The sequence below is a fragment of the Callorhinchus milii genome, unplaced genomic scaffold (genome assembly GCF_018977255.1).
Source record: "Callorhinchus milii isolate IMCB2004 unplaced genomic scaffold, IMCB_Cmil_1.0 Scaffold96, whole genome shotgun sequence".
In the NCBI taxonomy this organism is placed as follows: domain Eukaryota; kingdom Metazoa; phylum Chordata; class Chondrichthyes; order Chimaeriformes; family Callorhinchidae; genus Callorhinchus; species Callorhinchus milii.
In genome coordinates, this window is record NW_024704837.1 from 121323 (window position 1) to 138551 (window position 17229).

The 17229-nt window shown below is 37.0% G+C and overlaps 1 protein-coding gene across 1 annotated transcript; it reads left to right on the forward strand.

The window, feature by feature from the left end:
- Window positions 1–1439: 1439 nt before the first annotated feature.
- On the forward strand, window positions 1440–15227 carry LOC103182618 (G-protein coupled receptor family C group 6 member A-like). The gene is made up of 6 exons (XM_007899687.1): window positions 1440–1979; window positions 5444–5738; window positions 6581–7312; window positions 9459–9659; window positions 12134–12251; window positions 14056–15227. Exons 1-6 carry the CDS (start codon window positions 1789–1791, stop codon window positions 15165–15167), a joined length of 2649 nt encoding a protein of 882 aa, XP_007897878.2. The 5' UTR covers window positions 1440–1788; the 3' UTR covers window positions 15168–15227.
- Window positions 15228–17229: the final 2002 nt, after the last annotated feature.

The window sequence follows — 17229 nt, forward strand, 5'->3', positions numbered from 1 at the left end:
TCCCTATTGAAAAAGTGGGTGCAGCTTAAAAAAAAAGTGAAGGCTAGTTTGGACATTTTCAGCGGTGTAGGTAGGTACACCACCACAAGGAATCATTTTGGGATTGTGCAACTATATTATCCCATTTGCACCACTAGAGGACCTCAGTTGTCTACTTTGTTAAATTTACTCAAATGTCATGGAAGCATATCTCTGAAAATATTTTGCAGGTTGTAACTGCACAGCTTTGGAGTTCAAAAGAGTGAAGCATTAACAAGCAAATACTTAAGACTGCCAATGCAAATGGAGGTAAACAACAATGCAATTTCCACAAGCTTTCTGCACATTAGACAAATTTAGCAAAAAATAAATAGGTTATTTTTACAATATTAGAACATCTCTTAAAAACACCTTTTTCGGTCAGACACGTGTCTGACCACATGCAGAAACCCATCACCATGCTTAAAAGTATGGAAACAGTTCTTATTAGCTAGGTCAAAAGATCTTTCTTCATATTTCAGTGTATAATGGCCAACAACTTACTCTTCCATGGGGGAGATATTTGTGTGGTCAGCCCAGTGTCTGACGTGTGGAAACCATGATTAAGAGAAAACAAATCAGACTTAAGAGTTCTATATATGTCACCTAACCGAGAAATTCCAATGTCAGGAATGGAATGCACACCCTTTACTTGGACGCACAATGTTCATCTAGTTCTGGAGAATATTAGACACGGCTTGGGGACCCAGAGTAGAGTGTGTATTGGGGTACTATTGGAGGTTAACCAGCTAAAATCACATAGCTTGCCATTAAAACATTCTGGCAAGCTTCCCACTGCTTGTCCTGCTAGGACCACCCTACCCAATAGGTTTACAGGGTTAACAGGAACTGAGTTGAACAATCCCTGCCCCAGTGACTCATCTGCCCTCCAACCTTAAACGTGAAAAGTGTCAAAAAGTATGTTATTAAATACTTTAGAAGGGAATATATATTCTAAACTCCTCGATGTGATCTTCCCTTACCAGCAAACAATTTCTGTGTGATAGCTACATTTGAACTCCAACAGGAAAAATAAGATAATACAAACATGGCAGCATTTCAGTAATCAATAATGTGCTTAAGTACTGCACATACTGTCTGATGTAAATAATAGCCATTGTATGAAATTGCATTAAATTAATATCTAGTTACTTATGGCAATGCTACGTATTTAATGTCACTGTCCAAATATTTAATAACTGTAGGTATCTTCTCATTAATAAATCTTTATAAATTGATTTTTTGAAAAGGAATCTTTTGTTTTACCTTAAGCAGGTTTATGTATACTGAAATACATAAATCTCTTTATATAGAAAGTACTGTGTGGTCAACAGAGCTACATTCAATTGATGCTTTTGTGAAACACTTTGAGATGTCTAGAAGACGTGAAAAGCGCTATATCAAAATGCAAGGATTATTTTTTTTGAAAAAAATTCAAAGAAGAAAAAACTCATTCAGTTATTTCTTAGACAATGATTTTTAAATGGGTCATCCTAGATGTTGAAAAATACTTGACTGATATTATCTCGTCTGTTATCTATTAAAACGTATCACCTTTAAAATGTGTAATTGTCTTCTCTGCACCAATTGGCAGTGAGAGCAGAGGCCAGGAATTACACCCATTGCATTAATACAACACCCTATTGAATGACAGAAAAGGTGTGGTGAGCGTTCTCTTGTATTATGCTTCACCCCGTCTCCACATTTATCACCTGTCCCGTGCCTCAACTAAGCTGTCATTCACGTCGCTGTGTTATTGACTTGTTGAACATGTTTCCCATGCATCTCATCCTCGCTGTTTCATGCTGGGTTTTATGTTTCAACTCAGCAAGACTTTGCGATACTCCTGATATTCTAATTGCCAATTCTTCCGGAGACATCATCATCGGTGGTCTCTTCCCAATACATCGAGTTGGGCCAGATACAAACCGTACTCAGCCAGGACCAATAACTTGCTCAGAGTAAGTGTTAATTCATCTACATTTTTTAATTGCTTTTTGTGGACATAAATTAGAATTTTTATTACCTTTTAAACTAAGCACTGTTAAACATTTTAACTGTAAGAATAAATAGAATTCACTTTGAGGTAAAGAGTCTGTGTTGCGTGTAATAGTCATTTTTCTGTCATCTGCTGACATTAGAGACTGAACATTACCGAATATAAATGGATAGTTAACTAGAACAAATAATTTGCATATGTCTGAGGGATCTTCAAGGTAGAGAAGTCATGATTGTTTTTGCTGAAAGGGCTTAAGTCAAACCTACTTTTGTAGATCAATTATTTCAATCTGATTACAATGATATAATAATATAAAATGTTGCTTAAAAGGTAAGGAAGTAGGCTGTCTGTAATAAACACTGTGCCTATGCTAATCGCAGCATGAAGTATTGTATGTATCTCTTTTCTGGGGGTAATAATTCCTTCAAAATAAATAAAAAGAGTTTGGTCAATCAATCCACGACTGTTTGTGGGACACTGCTGTGCGCTAATGGCTGCCAAGTTTTGCCCACAAAATATACAGTAAATTCACTTACAGTATATTCTGTGAAGCGCTTTGAGACATCGCAAAGATATGATAAGGCACGATATCAAATGCAAGGATTATTATGTTGCACAGGTACAGGAACACACAAGGTTTTCGGTCCTAGCTTGTTCATGTAACTGCAACATAGAGATATGTTGTACATAGATCACTCTTTGTTTATTTAATTTTGTGAATAACACAATATCTCATGATATTGCACATTAAATAAGATGCAGTTTGGAAATGACACCTTATAATTTACATTATAAATGTGTGCAACAAACTAAACCTATAAAGTAAAATAGAGAAGATTGTAGAAATACTTTACTTGAATTTTTTTTAAAGCAGCAACAGAAAAAGATTCTTTGAGAAGGATGTAAAAGGAGGAATTTTATGCTTATTTATATCCATTGAGAAAAAATACCTCTCTTAAATGATATTGTGAAATGTAATTGTTAACAAACCGTGGTTTACAAGTTCTAGTGAATGAGTGTTTCTGCAGAAAATCAAATCCACATTGGCAGAAATGCAAAACAATATTATTTAAACGTGTAAAGCAGTTACAAGGGAAGGTTTTAAGTAAAGTTCAAATTTATACAGAAAATTCAGAAAAAATGCGAAAAGCTATGTGCGGCATAGAACTTTGAAGTTAAAATAAACTTTCTGGGCTAAATTGAACTGAATATCAAGGGATAGAGATGGATATGGATTGGTAACTGGCAAAAGGGAATGAAACAGGGGAGTGATTTGGGCAACTTGACAAAATAAAATTAGTTATTGTGTGGGTTGCCTGTATCAGTGTGTGCTGAAACCCTTCCTGTTCCATGTATGTATTAATAACCTGAATTTTCAGATTTATTGCAAGATAGGCAAATTTACAGACAACAGAATGTTAGGGAAACTGTTGAATCAGAGGAAGCAGTCAAGATCATATAAAGAGAGCTACATATCTGAGCTGATCATTGATAAATGATGTGCAAAACAGAGAAATGAAACGTACTGCATGTAGGAAGTAAAATAGGACATGTATTCATTCCATAGCCAGAATGTAACTTGCCAAAGAGGTGTGAGTCTCTTGGGTGGGGGAGTGCATGGCCTCTGAATCAATTGGTTAAAAAAAAAGTTGTTTTTTTCTGGGGAAAGCTTGCATATTATCCCTAGAGAATAAAATATTTACCAAAAAGATTAACCTTAGTTAACCTCCGAACTCTACATTTTTTTAAAAGACTGTTTCAATTGAAATTACAAAAAAAAAGGATATCATTGATAAAAAAAAACTAAGGTGTATTTAAGATGGAAGGAAGTTGTCAGAAATGTTCCCCTGTGATTTAAAATTTTAAATCGCACAGAATTGTAGAAAATTCTTAAATTCAGTATTAAGTTGGAAGTAGGCTCTTTTTGAGAAATGCAGAAAAATGGCTTGCAAATTATGATTAAATTTAAGAATATGTCACAATTCTGTGCAATCAAACAAAATAGTCCTGTAGGCTAAGATTGGGTGAACATTCCAACAAATTTGCAAGTGATATTCGTTCCTTATGAGTGCATTGAGCAGCCTTCTCCAGCTATCACTCCAACTGAGGGTGTGGAGTTTGCAAATTGACTCCAACGCTAAATACTATGAACGTTATAGCAATACCCTGTTCCATATGTTCTTGCTTAATTAACTAGGCTTCCTTTTATTTTAGTTAGTTAGGTGCATTATTTTTCAATCTAATCTGTTCTTAATATTACACATGGTTACGTACAGAGATCAAGGAGCTGATTAAGCTGTGATTACTCAGAGTCTTTAATGACTGGTTGGCTTATCTTCTTACGTTGGGATGTTAGAATAAGGCAAGATTGATTTAAAACCTCAGTCAGCTTGGCTCAGTTGGTAGAACTCTTGCCTAGGTCAGAAGGTTGTGGGTTCAATCACCACATTTGGACTTTTGAGTTCCTAGACTAGGCTGGGTTGGGGAATGCTGAATTGTCAGATGTGCTATCCTTCCGACGAGACATTATAATAATAATAATAATAATATAATCATTGCATTTGATATAGCACCTTATCACGTCATCAACATATCTCAAAGCACTTTGCAGGAATTTCTATAAAGTGCAGTTACTGTGTATTTTGTAGGCAAATGTGGCACACAAACAGCCACTAAGTGAATGATTTATTTTATCTGGGAGAGTGTTGGCCAGGAACACCAGGAGAAACAGAGGGAGAAGTATCTTTGCAATCCACCTGAATAGACAGACAGGATCTCAGAAATTGTCTCTGACAATACAGCACTCCCCCAGCTTAGTCCCAACGTGAGGCTTGAACCCACGTGATTTTTACACAGAGGGCAATGAATGACTGGAACAGGTTATCACGAAAGGCAGTAGGCGCCAGGACACTGGACTCGTTTAAAAAGCAGCCTGATGCAGTGATAAGGGGATGGGGTTGGTGGTGGTGTGAGGGGTGGCAGTAGAGTAGGTGTTCTGGAGGGATGGGATCAGATGTTCTGAAGGAGTTTCTACATCCAGACCAATGTTGTGACTTTTTCCATTTTGAGGCACAGGTGTTACCAGTCACATCTGCTGGTTAAGACAGACACTAAAGATCCTATAGCACTATTTAAAAAGAGAAGGGAGTTGTTCACAATGGCCTGGCCACCAAATCCTTCAGGTAAAATTGAACGTTTACTTCCTGGATCTTTGTATATCATTGGCTGTGTGCATCTGCCTAAAATACAGTCACTACACTTTACAGAACATTTTGAAGCACTTTGAGACATTCTCGACATGATAGACACTATTTAAAAAACAAGGGTTATTCTTATTACCCAACATTCAGCAAGTATTTCTCACAAGCTTAATATATTTGCAGTAAATGTTTAAAATGTGTTTTTTCTGTGTCTTCTATTTTCCAGCTTCAATCCTAATTCATTTATTACAGCCAACGCTATGATATATTCCATTGATCAGATAAACAATTCTACTTTGCTACCAGGCATCAAGCTGGGATATGAAATTTATGACACTTGTTCGGATGTCATTGCTGCCGTTGAAGCAACCACACGGTTTCTTTCCACCTCTGAGAATTGTGTGGAAGTACGTTGCAATTACACAGACTATAGACCTAATATAAAAGTCGTCGTAGGATCTACCTTCTCAGAAGTATCAATTGCAGTTGCAAGGATATTGAACCGGTACCTCATGCCACAGGTATGTATGTGTATTGTTCACCTTCACGTACCAACAATTAACACTGTTTTAATCTTACCTGTAAAGCATGGTATACATTTAAGAGGGAATTTTACCATTGGGACTTCTATTTCAAATTAATTATATTGATTAACCGCTTCAATAAAACAGGCTAAACTTGCAGTATTCTTTATTTAATGCTGGCATAAACCATCAAGTGGCACCTACACCTCTGGATAAGGAGTTTTTTTTATTTTCAAAAGATTCTAGTGACTGTCTTTCATTTGATATAGCACCTTTCATATTGGGAGGAAGTACCAAAGTGTGTCCAAAAAAAATACTGTTAGGTGCAATGATTGTGTGTTTCAGTGGGCAGAAGTGTCAACCAATTTGCACACAGCAATGCCCCATAAACTGAGTTCCTACAGAAAAGAACAGAAAGATAAGCTCCCTTCGCCATTTTACCGTAAATAGAAAATAAAGTGCAAGTTCTACCCTTGAAAATTTGTGACCCAAATGAATGAATAATCACTGAATATATTGTTCATTTGCAAACCCGTTTATTTTGTGATAAAGGATGACAATCCTACTCATATTTGGAAATTCCAAAGATCCACTGAAGACTTTGGTTTTGTTGTGCACTTTGATGATACTGAACTTCCTGGGTCAGCCACTACTGGTCAGCCACAAAGCTAGCATAGAGTTTATCTGATCAAAACTTGCCTCAAAGCATTGCTGTTTGGTTGAAGATAATTAATTGAGTTATTTTGTGGTAAAAATAAAAGCTCTAATTCTACAAAAAAGACTATGCCTTTATACATTTACAAGCAATTTCATTTCATTTCCCTTTGGACTTTTGACAGGTTGCTTATGCAGCATCTGCTAAGCTACTCAGTAACAAAAACAGATTTGCATCATTTTTACGGACTGTTCCAAGTGACATCCATCAGACTCAAGCCTTGGCTGAACTTGTCAAAAAATTTAACTGGAACTGGATTGCAGTAATTGCTACTAACGATGACTATGGACGGAGTGCAATGAACGACTTTATCGTAAAATCTCAGAATCTCAATATATGCTTTGAATTTTCTGAACTAATTCCAATTTATGAAGGAGAGGCACAAAATGCAAGAATTGAAGAAATAGCTAAGAAAATTAAGAACTCAACCTCAAATGTTATAGTAGTATTTGTAAGAGGACAATTTGTCAAACTCCTTTTCAAAAAAATAAAGATGTTAAAGGTGAAGAAAACCTGGATTGCTAGTGATGCCTGGTCCAATTCTAGAAACGTTGCTGACTTGGATGATACTGCGGATGTTGGAAAGATCATGGGCATTGTATTCAAAAATGGCGATATTCGAAACTTTCCTGATTACATGCAAACATTGAATCGGTCTTCCACAAATATCAAGTTCATTAATAATTATTACAAGACAAATTGTGTAGCTTCGGAAGATAACTTAACGGACTGTATTAGAATCAGCTATGCTTATAGAGTGAATTTGGCCATTAGAGCCATAGCTCATGCTCTTCAGAAGAAACTCAGTTGTGATTCAGAAAATTGCAGTCGTGATTTTAACTTTGCTCCTTGGCAGGTAAATAATTCAAAACCTTTTTCCTGTTTTTTTCAGATGTAGATAATATAAATACACCTGTTTATTGACAACCTAATTCAAGGTTACTGTGTTCGGTTCTGAGAACCACACTTCAGGAAGGATGTCAAGGCATTGGAGAAGCTGCAAAGGAGATTTACCAGGATGGTACCAGGAATGAGGGACTTCAATTATGAAGAGAGGCTAGAGAAGCTAGGATTATTCTCCTCGGAGCAGAGAAGGTTAAGAGGAGATGTAAAGGAAGTTTTCAAAATTATAATTTTAAGGCCCATATTACAATATTACATATTTTAAACTAGTAAAGTAATAGTAGAGAAAGCAAAAGAATGGAAAGTGCTGCTATTAACAGGTAATTAAGAGGTAAGAGCTTGCTATTTCAGTCTCTGATAAGGTCCACAACTACAATTTGCACTTACATAGCGCCCTCCTGGGTAGCGTCTCAGAGCGCTTTACAGTGGCGCAGCCTGACTCCAAGCCGTAAGCACAGACGGAGAGGAAGGTTTTCAGGTGGGACTTGAAAAGGGGGAGCGAGGGGGCAAGACAGAGGGATTGAGGGAGAGTGTTCCAGAGTTTTGGGGCATAGTAGCTGGAAGCGCGACCTCCGATGGTGGGGCGGAGGGTGCGAGGGATGAGCAAGAGGTGACGGCTGGTGGATTGGGGAGTGAGGAGGTCGGAGAGGTAGGGAGGTGCCAGAGAGTGAAGGGATTGAACACGAGTGTGAGGATCTTGAAGTCGATCCGTTCGGTTATAGGGCGCCAGTGGAGCCTGGCCAGAACTGGTGAGAGGTGGGTACAGAGTTTGGTCCGGGTCAGAATGTGGATAGCAGAGTTTTGAATGAGCTGGATCTTTTGAATGGTGGAGATGGGGAGACTGGCGAGGAGTTCGTTTTGAGTAATCCAAGCGGGAGGTGACAAACACATGCATGATTTGGTCATCAATCAACTAAATTAATTCTTAGATTGCTATTATTTGGTCAATTCTTTTGGTCACCCAGGTATCAAGTCAAAGCCCTAATGCTTTGGCTTGCATTAGGTGTTCATAGTTGAACAAGCAGCAGGAAAGCTTGCCATACAGTGTAAGGTATGCAGTTTTAGCTGATCCAAGCAATATCCCAATGCACACTGTGGGGTCCCTAAGCCTTAGCTCTTGCCAACCTGTGCCTAATACTCTCCGGAATTAGATAAACAGGATGTGTTCATCCAGGGAGAGAGCGAGCATTCCATTCCAGACACAGGGATATTTCCATGTATAGGTGGGAGCCATACGTCTGGTCTGATTAAGCATAATGATGGGTTTGTGCATGTGTCAGATACCCGGCTGACAAAAAAAATACATACAGAAACCCATCACCAGAGTGAGAAAAGAATCTGAGAATTCCATACATCCCACCTACACATGGAAATTTCTGTGTATTGGAATGGAATGTGCACTCTCTCCCTGGAGGAATGTGATTTTAGCACTTATTCATTCATTGAAATTGATCAAAAGCAGCTCGAAGAACATAAATTCCACAGAACAGCAAACTATTGAAATGCTCTGGTCAATCTATTGTACTTAATGCAGTGCACTCACTTATGTCAAACTCGTTTATATCAACATCCCGCACAGGTCAACAAAAATCTGATGACGTCGATATGAATTTCGGCATGCTTATATCGACAAACTTCTCAAGTCCTTAACAGAATTATGTACATTGTGTTATTACTGCTTATGTCAACAGCCATTTGTTTTAACCCTTGCCTCTCTGTGCTAAGCCTGGTTCTCCAATGTCCATAGATCAGAACGAGTCATTGAAATGCTCCACCTGAGATTTGGGGCTTGAGGCTCATGCATAGCTCAGGGTATACATCAACTCCCGGCTGCCAGTGACCGACAGCACTTGTTCATTCGTTTATGTCGAAACCACTTATGTCGACAAAATCTACTCGGTCCCTGCGATGTTGACATAAACTCGTAGGACTGTACTGTTTTTATATTATGTTACCAATGGCAAACTATGAGCATAACAAAATTACAGTTCCACATAATAGCACTTTCTAAGCTTCTGAAATATTGTTTTAGCTTGCGTATGTTTTTGGATGATCATATCATCAGATCTCCCAATAACTGATGAATCCTTTATTTGCAGTTGTTGAATTTCTTAAAGAATGTTAGTTTTACACATGAAAATGGCAAGTTTGAATTTGACGATTCAGGAGATTTCACAGATGGATACGATTTCATCAGCTGGCAGTTGGTGAATGGCTCAGTGCAGTTTCAACCTATTGGTGGCTATGATTTGAAAACCAAAAAAGTAATTATTAATGATAGCTACTTCAACACTGTAAAGGTAATGTTCTTTTTAAAATATATAAACGTAATGTTGTTTTGCTTCATTTTCTTGCAGAAATTACTCTATATATCTAATACATTGAAACTATTTTGGTTGGATTTGTAGATCTCTGTCCTTCAGATGAGATGATAAAGCAAGGTCTTGTCTGTCTGTTTGTCTGTCTGCTCATGGCACTTGTCAAAAGAAGAAGGTAGCTTCTCCCGTTGTCCTGGCCAACAATTCCCCAAATAAAATTGATCACTCATTCCATAGCTATTTGTGGGTCATTGCTGTGTGCAAATTGGATGCTGCATTCAGCCACAAAATATACACAGTCACACTACTTTACAGTAAATCCTGTGAAGCTCTTTAGACATCTTGACGACATGATAAGGACATGATCTAGGTCAGTTAGCAGATTGCTTTCCAGGAGTAAGATTCTCCCTTAAAAATTGGTTACTCAATCCACGGCTGTTTGTAGGACATCGCTGTACACAGTTGGCTGCTGCATTTCACCCACAAATAAACAGTCACTACAATATTTTCTGTGAATTGCCTTTGAGACATCTCGACAACGTGATAAGGCACTATATCTAATGCAAGGATTATCATTATCAATTGTAAGGATTATTTAATTATTGTAAGGAGGGTGAATTGCTACTGGAGTCCTGTCTGATTTCCTCTTCAATCGGTCAGGACAATTTTTGGACAATTGTCAGCTTGTTTCATCAACAACAACAACAAAATGACATTTATTTCAGTTGGTAGCACTCTGACTTCTGAGTCTGAAGATTTTAGGATCAAGCTTTACATCAGGAGTTTGATATCATAGAATCTGACACTCATTTTCCATTAAAATTATGAAATTTATAAAATTATTAAATGAATTTTTTTTACATTGGGATTATTCTCTGCTTGTCACTTATTTACTTATTTTATAATACAGTTATTAGCCCACATAGCTAAGGTACATTCATTTAATGCAAAGCAGTCAGTAATATAACACTCTGTCCCAAAATTGATAAATGTATTGACAGCATAATACAGAATAAGCACACTGGCCTTATTAACCACTGCAATTTTTTTTCCATTGAATTATTTTGAGTATTTCTTTCATGTACAGTTTGCTGTTCTAAGATCTACCATTCTTTATTTTTTTGTCTCATTCTTTCCAGCTCCCTTGTTTCCCTCTGTGTTTTAGATTTTCAGAGTTGTTTTTAATTCGTATATTCTTTGAAATTGCTTCAACTAATACCGTATAAAAATAATGTTTGTGTTTGATAGAGTGCCTATAAAGTCGAAATGTGCTTCACTGGTTAATTTTTTTCCTGTGATGTGTAGTCACTGTATATGAATGCAGCAGCTTATTTGCATTCACCAATATCTACTTAGGGGTGAAATCATTCGGGGGATGATTGGCTCGCGCAGCCTTGTCAAACCCAATTTGTACATAAGTGTGGCTCATGAACAACAGTGTGAGCCTCGGCTGTACAAAAATGTTACCAGAGATGCATGTGTGAATCATTTCATGCAACGTGAATCAAAGACATACGTAGCAACAGCATAGTCTTAAAGGAATTACTACATCAAAGACATTGCATACGTGTGTGTATATGTACGTCGAAAACATTGGGTGATTTTAAATATTCCATATTCAATTCAAAGTTGCAGCAATTCTGCAATAATTTGTTAATTTTCAAACATAACTTTGTAAACATGCCATTGACACTTTTACAGTTGTACGTACAAGTTGCTAGTATTTAACTGACATGCATTTGTATACAAAGAGAGTAGAGACAACATGAGGAGCTAAGTTAATTTGAATACATGAAAAACAGTTCACTGGAGTTGTGCGTTTAATGTGCAAATCTACTTCAACACATTGTCACTCAAAAAACAATGTATTGTTTGAGTATACTCGTTTGGTTTGATTATTCAGATGAGTATTATTTTAGATGATTATTTCAATTGAATATTTGAAAAGCCGGACTAGAGGATTTTTTACTGCATATATATATTGTGTTTAAATAGCCATACACATGTCTTTGTAAGCCAATTGTCAGCAGGAATTATCTGAGACACATGCTTTCTGCTGAAGTCGAGGTGGCTGTGAGCTATACCGAGACCCTTCAAGAGTCACACGTGGCTCCATAGTTTGACAACGCTGGCTACAATATGAGGAAAAACGCACTTCTCTTTTCGATTAGTGCTATGGGATCCTTAACATCCACCTAAACAGAAGGGAGGACCTTGGTTTAACGTCTCATCCAAAGGACAGTACTGGCACTACATCAGTTGGAAAATATTAGATCCTGATTCTATTTAATTTACTGTACTTTCCATGGCATAAAAAACATGTTGCATATGAAAAATATTTAATAATATTTAATATTTAATAAAAAAATTATTTGGGGGCAGATTTTAGGATAACTTAAAGAAGGGCACTGTGTAGCATGTCTTCTGTTAACAATAACAATTTTAATGTTTTATAGATCAAATCTAGTTGCTCAGGAACCTGTCAACCTGGAGAAAGGAAGAATGTCTCTTCTACAAACTCCTGTTGCTATGGATGTATACCTTGCCCAGCAGGAAGATATTCTGAAAGAAATGGTAGTTATTAAAAGTGGTTAAAACACTTAACCATAATTTAAACATAACCCTCTTGCTGTGCTGTAAACTTTCCATGATTCTAATCAGGATCTCTGGAACTCTACCTTATTCCTTCCAATTTGCCTCATCCTTGTCCATCTCCAGATAATATCTGAAGATCTTCCTTTTTGCCCAGTTCAAGTTCCGCCACTGTTAAGCGCTCTGTGAAGTTGTCGTTATTATTATTGATTCCAATTCCAAACACAAAGGTCTGTGTAAACAAAATACTGCGATTGAACTTCATAAATTCATAAAGTAATACAGAGCTCCGCATTTGTCTAGATGCTATTTTTGGTGACTGTAGGCCCCAAATTCCACCATCTGGTATGGAGTTCTGTTGTGTATTAGTTAGAGCACTCACTTCACAAGCAAGAGGGACCCAGGTTCGATTTCCAAGCAGGGCAAAACTTTAGGCAAGCTTACTTATTCCATGCGCCTCTGTTTACCCCAGCAGTAAGTAGGAACCCAGTTGTTAGTTGATTGGCGGATCGCTTTCCAGGCGTAATATTTCCTTCAAAAAAAATTTTAAATAATAATTTGGTAACTCAATCCACGACTGTTTGTGGGACACTGCTGTGCGCAATTGGCTGCCACATTTCTCCCACAAAATATATAGTCAACTCACTTTACGGTATATTCTGTGAAACACTTTGAGACGTCTCAATGACGTGAAAAGGTTCTATAAGACCATCTGGTCTTAAAATTTAAAGTCACACAACCTTCTGATCCAGAGTGCTACCAACTGAGCCAGGCTGACACCTAAGGCAAATGTTGATGCAGATATCTGTAGAAAGCCCCAGAAAAAGGGTCCATTTTCAAAATAAAAGCAACAAAAGCAAATAAATAGTGTTCAAGATTTTTAGTAAAATTGGATACTGTGTGAAACAAAGAATTACCGTGCAGCTCTGAAAAAACATGATGGTTAAGATCAATAAAATTGCGTCCCGATTCATAATGAGGTGTGATAGATGGTTTCACTCCACAAAAAACACAGCTGCTGTTTCCTTCCCTGTGCCAACTTGACTTAAAAAAGCCAACTTGCCATCGGCATCATTTCCTGCATGCTGCTTATGTGCAAAGCTGGACATAATGTCGACAGGAAACTGATCACCTGGAGGTCAGACATTTTTAGTGTGCAGGTAGCTAAACTGATGGACTTCTCCTTTATCAGGTCTCCACCAACATCACTTCCTATACACTGTACATGTGCATAAGATGTCGGTGGCAACCTAATGACCTGGAAGTCAGTCATTTTAGTGTGAGAGCTGGCCAGCACACGTGCAGTGACTGGGGTCCAATATAAAGAAGCATCTTATAAAGAGGTGTGCTGTACTGTTTCTTCTGAAATATGGGTTCCCTAAAAGAACCAGATAAGTTTCAATTTAAAAAGATTCAGAGCTATTGGTTACCAGATGGATGTGTTCACCTACAAATACATAATCACTGCACTTTACAGTAAATCATGTGAAACACTTTAAGACACCCTCCCAATGTGAAAATAACTATACCAAATGTAAGGATTATTGTATTATTTTTATTATAATTATTATAAATATTGTTTTATTTTGTGAAGGAATTGTTTTGAGATGTTGGGTGAGTAGACTAAGCGCATCAATTGTATACTTGTGCTTAAATGTTACCATATGTAAAAATATGTACATTTAATATATCATATACCCAAATAATGATGCTGGACGTTCTACTGTGCCTTTTGTCTGTCATTTCATCAGTTAACCAAGAATCAAGGTCCTTTCTTCTTCTATAGATTCCAATGACTGTGACGTGTGCCCTGGGGACTGGTGGTCAGAGAAGGGAAGTTCAACATGCAAGCCCAGAACTTTTGAGTTCCTCAGATGGAATGACGTTGTTTCTATTGTGCTGATAACATTTACATGTCTGGGAATACTTGTAATATGTGTAATCGTTGTATTGTTCAGGAAGAACTGGGGCACACCAGCTGTGAACGCTGCTGGTGGTTGGTTGAGTTATTTAATGTTATTCTCCATATTGCTCAGCTTGGTCAGCATTTTTTTCTTTATTGGAAAACCAGATAATTTCAAGTGCCAGATCCGACAGCCCTTTTTTGGCATTAGTTTCACTTGTTGCATCTCCTGTATTTTAGTGAAATCTTTTAGGATCATTCTGGCTTTTACTTTTAATCCAATTCTTCGTAAAAAGTTGAAATATATCTACAAGCCAGTGCCTATTATAACAATTATCACAGGAATTCAAGTGATCATTTGTACAACTTGGTTACTCACAATGCACCCCTATGTCGATAAAAATGCAAGCAACTCTGGAATTATTTTCCTATCTTGTCAAGAAGGTTCCATTGTGGGGTTTGGATTTATGTTAAGTTATATATATCTTCTTGCATTTATTTGCTTTATCTTTGCTTTCAAAGGGAGGAAGGCTCCTGATAATTACAAAGAGGCTAAATTTATAACATTCAGCGTGCTCATTTACTTAATAGTTTGGATTTTGTTTATTCTAGTGTATATCAATGAGGAAGAGGGCCACAAAAATCTCCCAGCAATTGAAGTAGTTGCAATTTTAGCATCAATCTTTGGCATCTTATGTTGCCAATTCGGTCCAACCAGTTACATTGTTTGCTTCAAGAATGAAAGCAATGTTGAGTCAAATTATTTGGTGCAAGTGCGAGAGTATTTGAAAAGGAAAGGTCAGTTTGTAGTTCCAAATCCTAAAATAAGCTCTGAGACTTCTGTAACAGAATTACCATCTTCTTCTGTGCCATGCACATCTGAATCTGTAGTTTATCAGAACCCCAGCAACAAAGAACAGATCAATGTGCTGATAAATGAACAGACTCGCACATTTGCATCAAGCTCCCTCAGAAAAAGACGTGGAAGTTGGTAAATCCTCTTCACAATGAAGAATGAAGTGCAGAGAATCCAATCACCATTTTTTGACATTTGATTTTAGTACCAGTGTTGCATTACCTCAAACTATGGTTGCTTGTTAATAAGTAATATTAGTAGTTGTTGAGACAATATTTTTCCTAGCTGAACTGAGAAACTCACCAGCTTGGCAACTTAGCTAATACTTATATTTACTAAATAACAATGGAATGACTTCCAAAGAACCAAATGTTTTGAAGTCATTCAAGATTTTCATTTGAGCCAATGTAATTTTAATGGAAAATAGCTTGAGAAGTACCTGCAATCAATTGTATATTTTTATATAGATCCATGTTATATCATCCTTTGTTAATATTGTGGCACACCAGCCATCTTGATATTTTCAAGGTCCTATTTCTAGAGCATTTGGACTTTTAGAACATATAGGTGACATGTACGTTGCAAATTATCTCTTATAAATCATTCCAGCAGCCTAAAAAAATCCATCAAATAGATGATGAAAGTATTGGGAGGATTGAAATGACATCTGCTGGAATCAACGTTCTCGAACATACATATATTCAGTGTTTAGAGGATACTTTCATCAGGATGCAGAGGGATACAAAGCTACTGCTGAGCCTCCACACATCTAACTGGTGAAACCACTTCCAAATAGATCAAAGAACCTTCTTCATCTGAACCTCTCTTTTGACCTTGGGACTCCTCAGTGGGTAAAGGTGTGTGCCAAAGCTATGGGCAGGAGAATGGCAGTCCTACTCTCATGTATTTTATGTTGAATTGTGCTATTGTTTTGCTTAATGTGGAAGGCGCTACACAAATGTAATTTGTTGTTGTTGAATTCTTAAAAAATAAAATTATGTTATGATATGGGATAAAAATAGCAGTTTGCAACAGCCATAAGAGACTCAGATTTATTAATGTCACACATAAAAAGGAAAATCCTACAATCTGCTTTTATAACTTAATTTCCCGCAGATCGGATGTGATGGACTGGTGGTTACCAGCAGGATTGCCCATTACCTCTATCTGAGTCACTACTAGTGAATCGATTTGTGAACCAATCCCTATTAGCTTCCCTCCCCCCTTCCCTTGTGTCTGTCTTTCGTACTCACCAATACTGGAATGAAAATGGCTTAAATTAAACTTCAATAAACTGAAACTCCAAAATTTCATTTGTCCAATTCATTTTAATTGTATCTAAATAAACAAATGCCAAGAGCCATGCAATAATCATGTACTTAGACAATATAGGTAGATCAATGGGACACCAGTCTGACGTGTTTCATTTGCATATTGAATTGGTCTTTGATAGCATTAAACAGAAAACATCAAAAATTCAATCTATAAACATGTACACCACCAGATGTGGGTGCTATGTTTCTTTATGCTTCTATGTTCAATCCATTGTGGACCACGAAGTACAAATCCCTAACCCTATTGCATGGTTGTTTTCTAAAGCTTTACACATCATATCCAAGTCTGCTACCTGTTAAGGTGTTAGCATTTGGCCTGTGGGTTTGGTTCATCACAAAAGTTAAGGTTGCTGTCATCTTTCAGTTTGATTTTCACATTATGGAAGCACTTCTGTCAAATATTTTTAAAATAATCTGGTCAAAAAAAATTGGTCACTCAATCCACGACTGTTTGTGAGACGCTGCTGTGCACAATTTGCTGCCCCGTATCGCCTATAAAATATAGTCAATGCACTTTACAGTATATTCTGTGAAGAGTTTTGAGATATCTCAATGACCTAATAAGGCTCTATCTATATCAAATGCAAGGATTATTATTCTTATTTTAAAATTCAACACATTTTTTTTCAAGATCCAGACAAGCATCTTAACAACATACATGCTTCTCTTGAGCATGTCCTCCCAATGTGAAAGGCACTATACAAATGTAATTTTGTATTGTATGTACTTTGTTGATTTACCATCAGGATTTGGGATATAATCCAATGCCAGGCATTGTTCTCAGCATTCCCATGTTTCTAATAATACAGTATGTACATTCACAATCCTGTTGCTGTCATTTTCACAATACCTTTATATTTTCCTAAT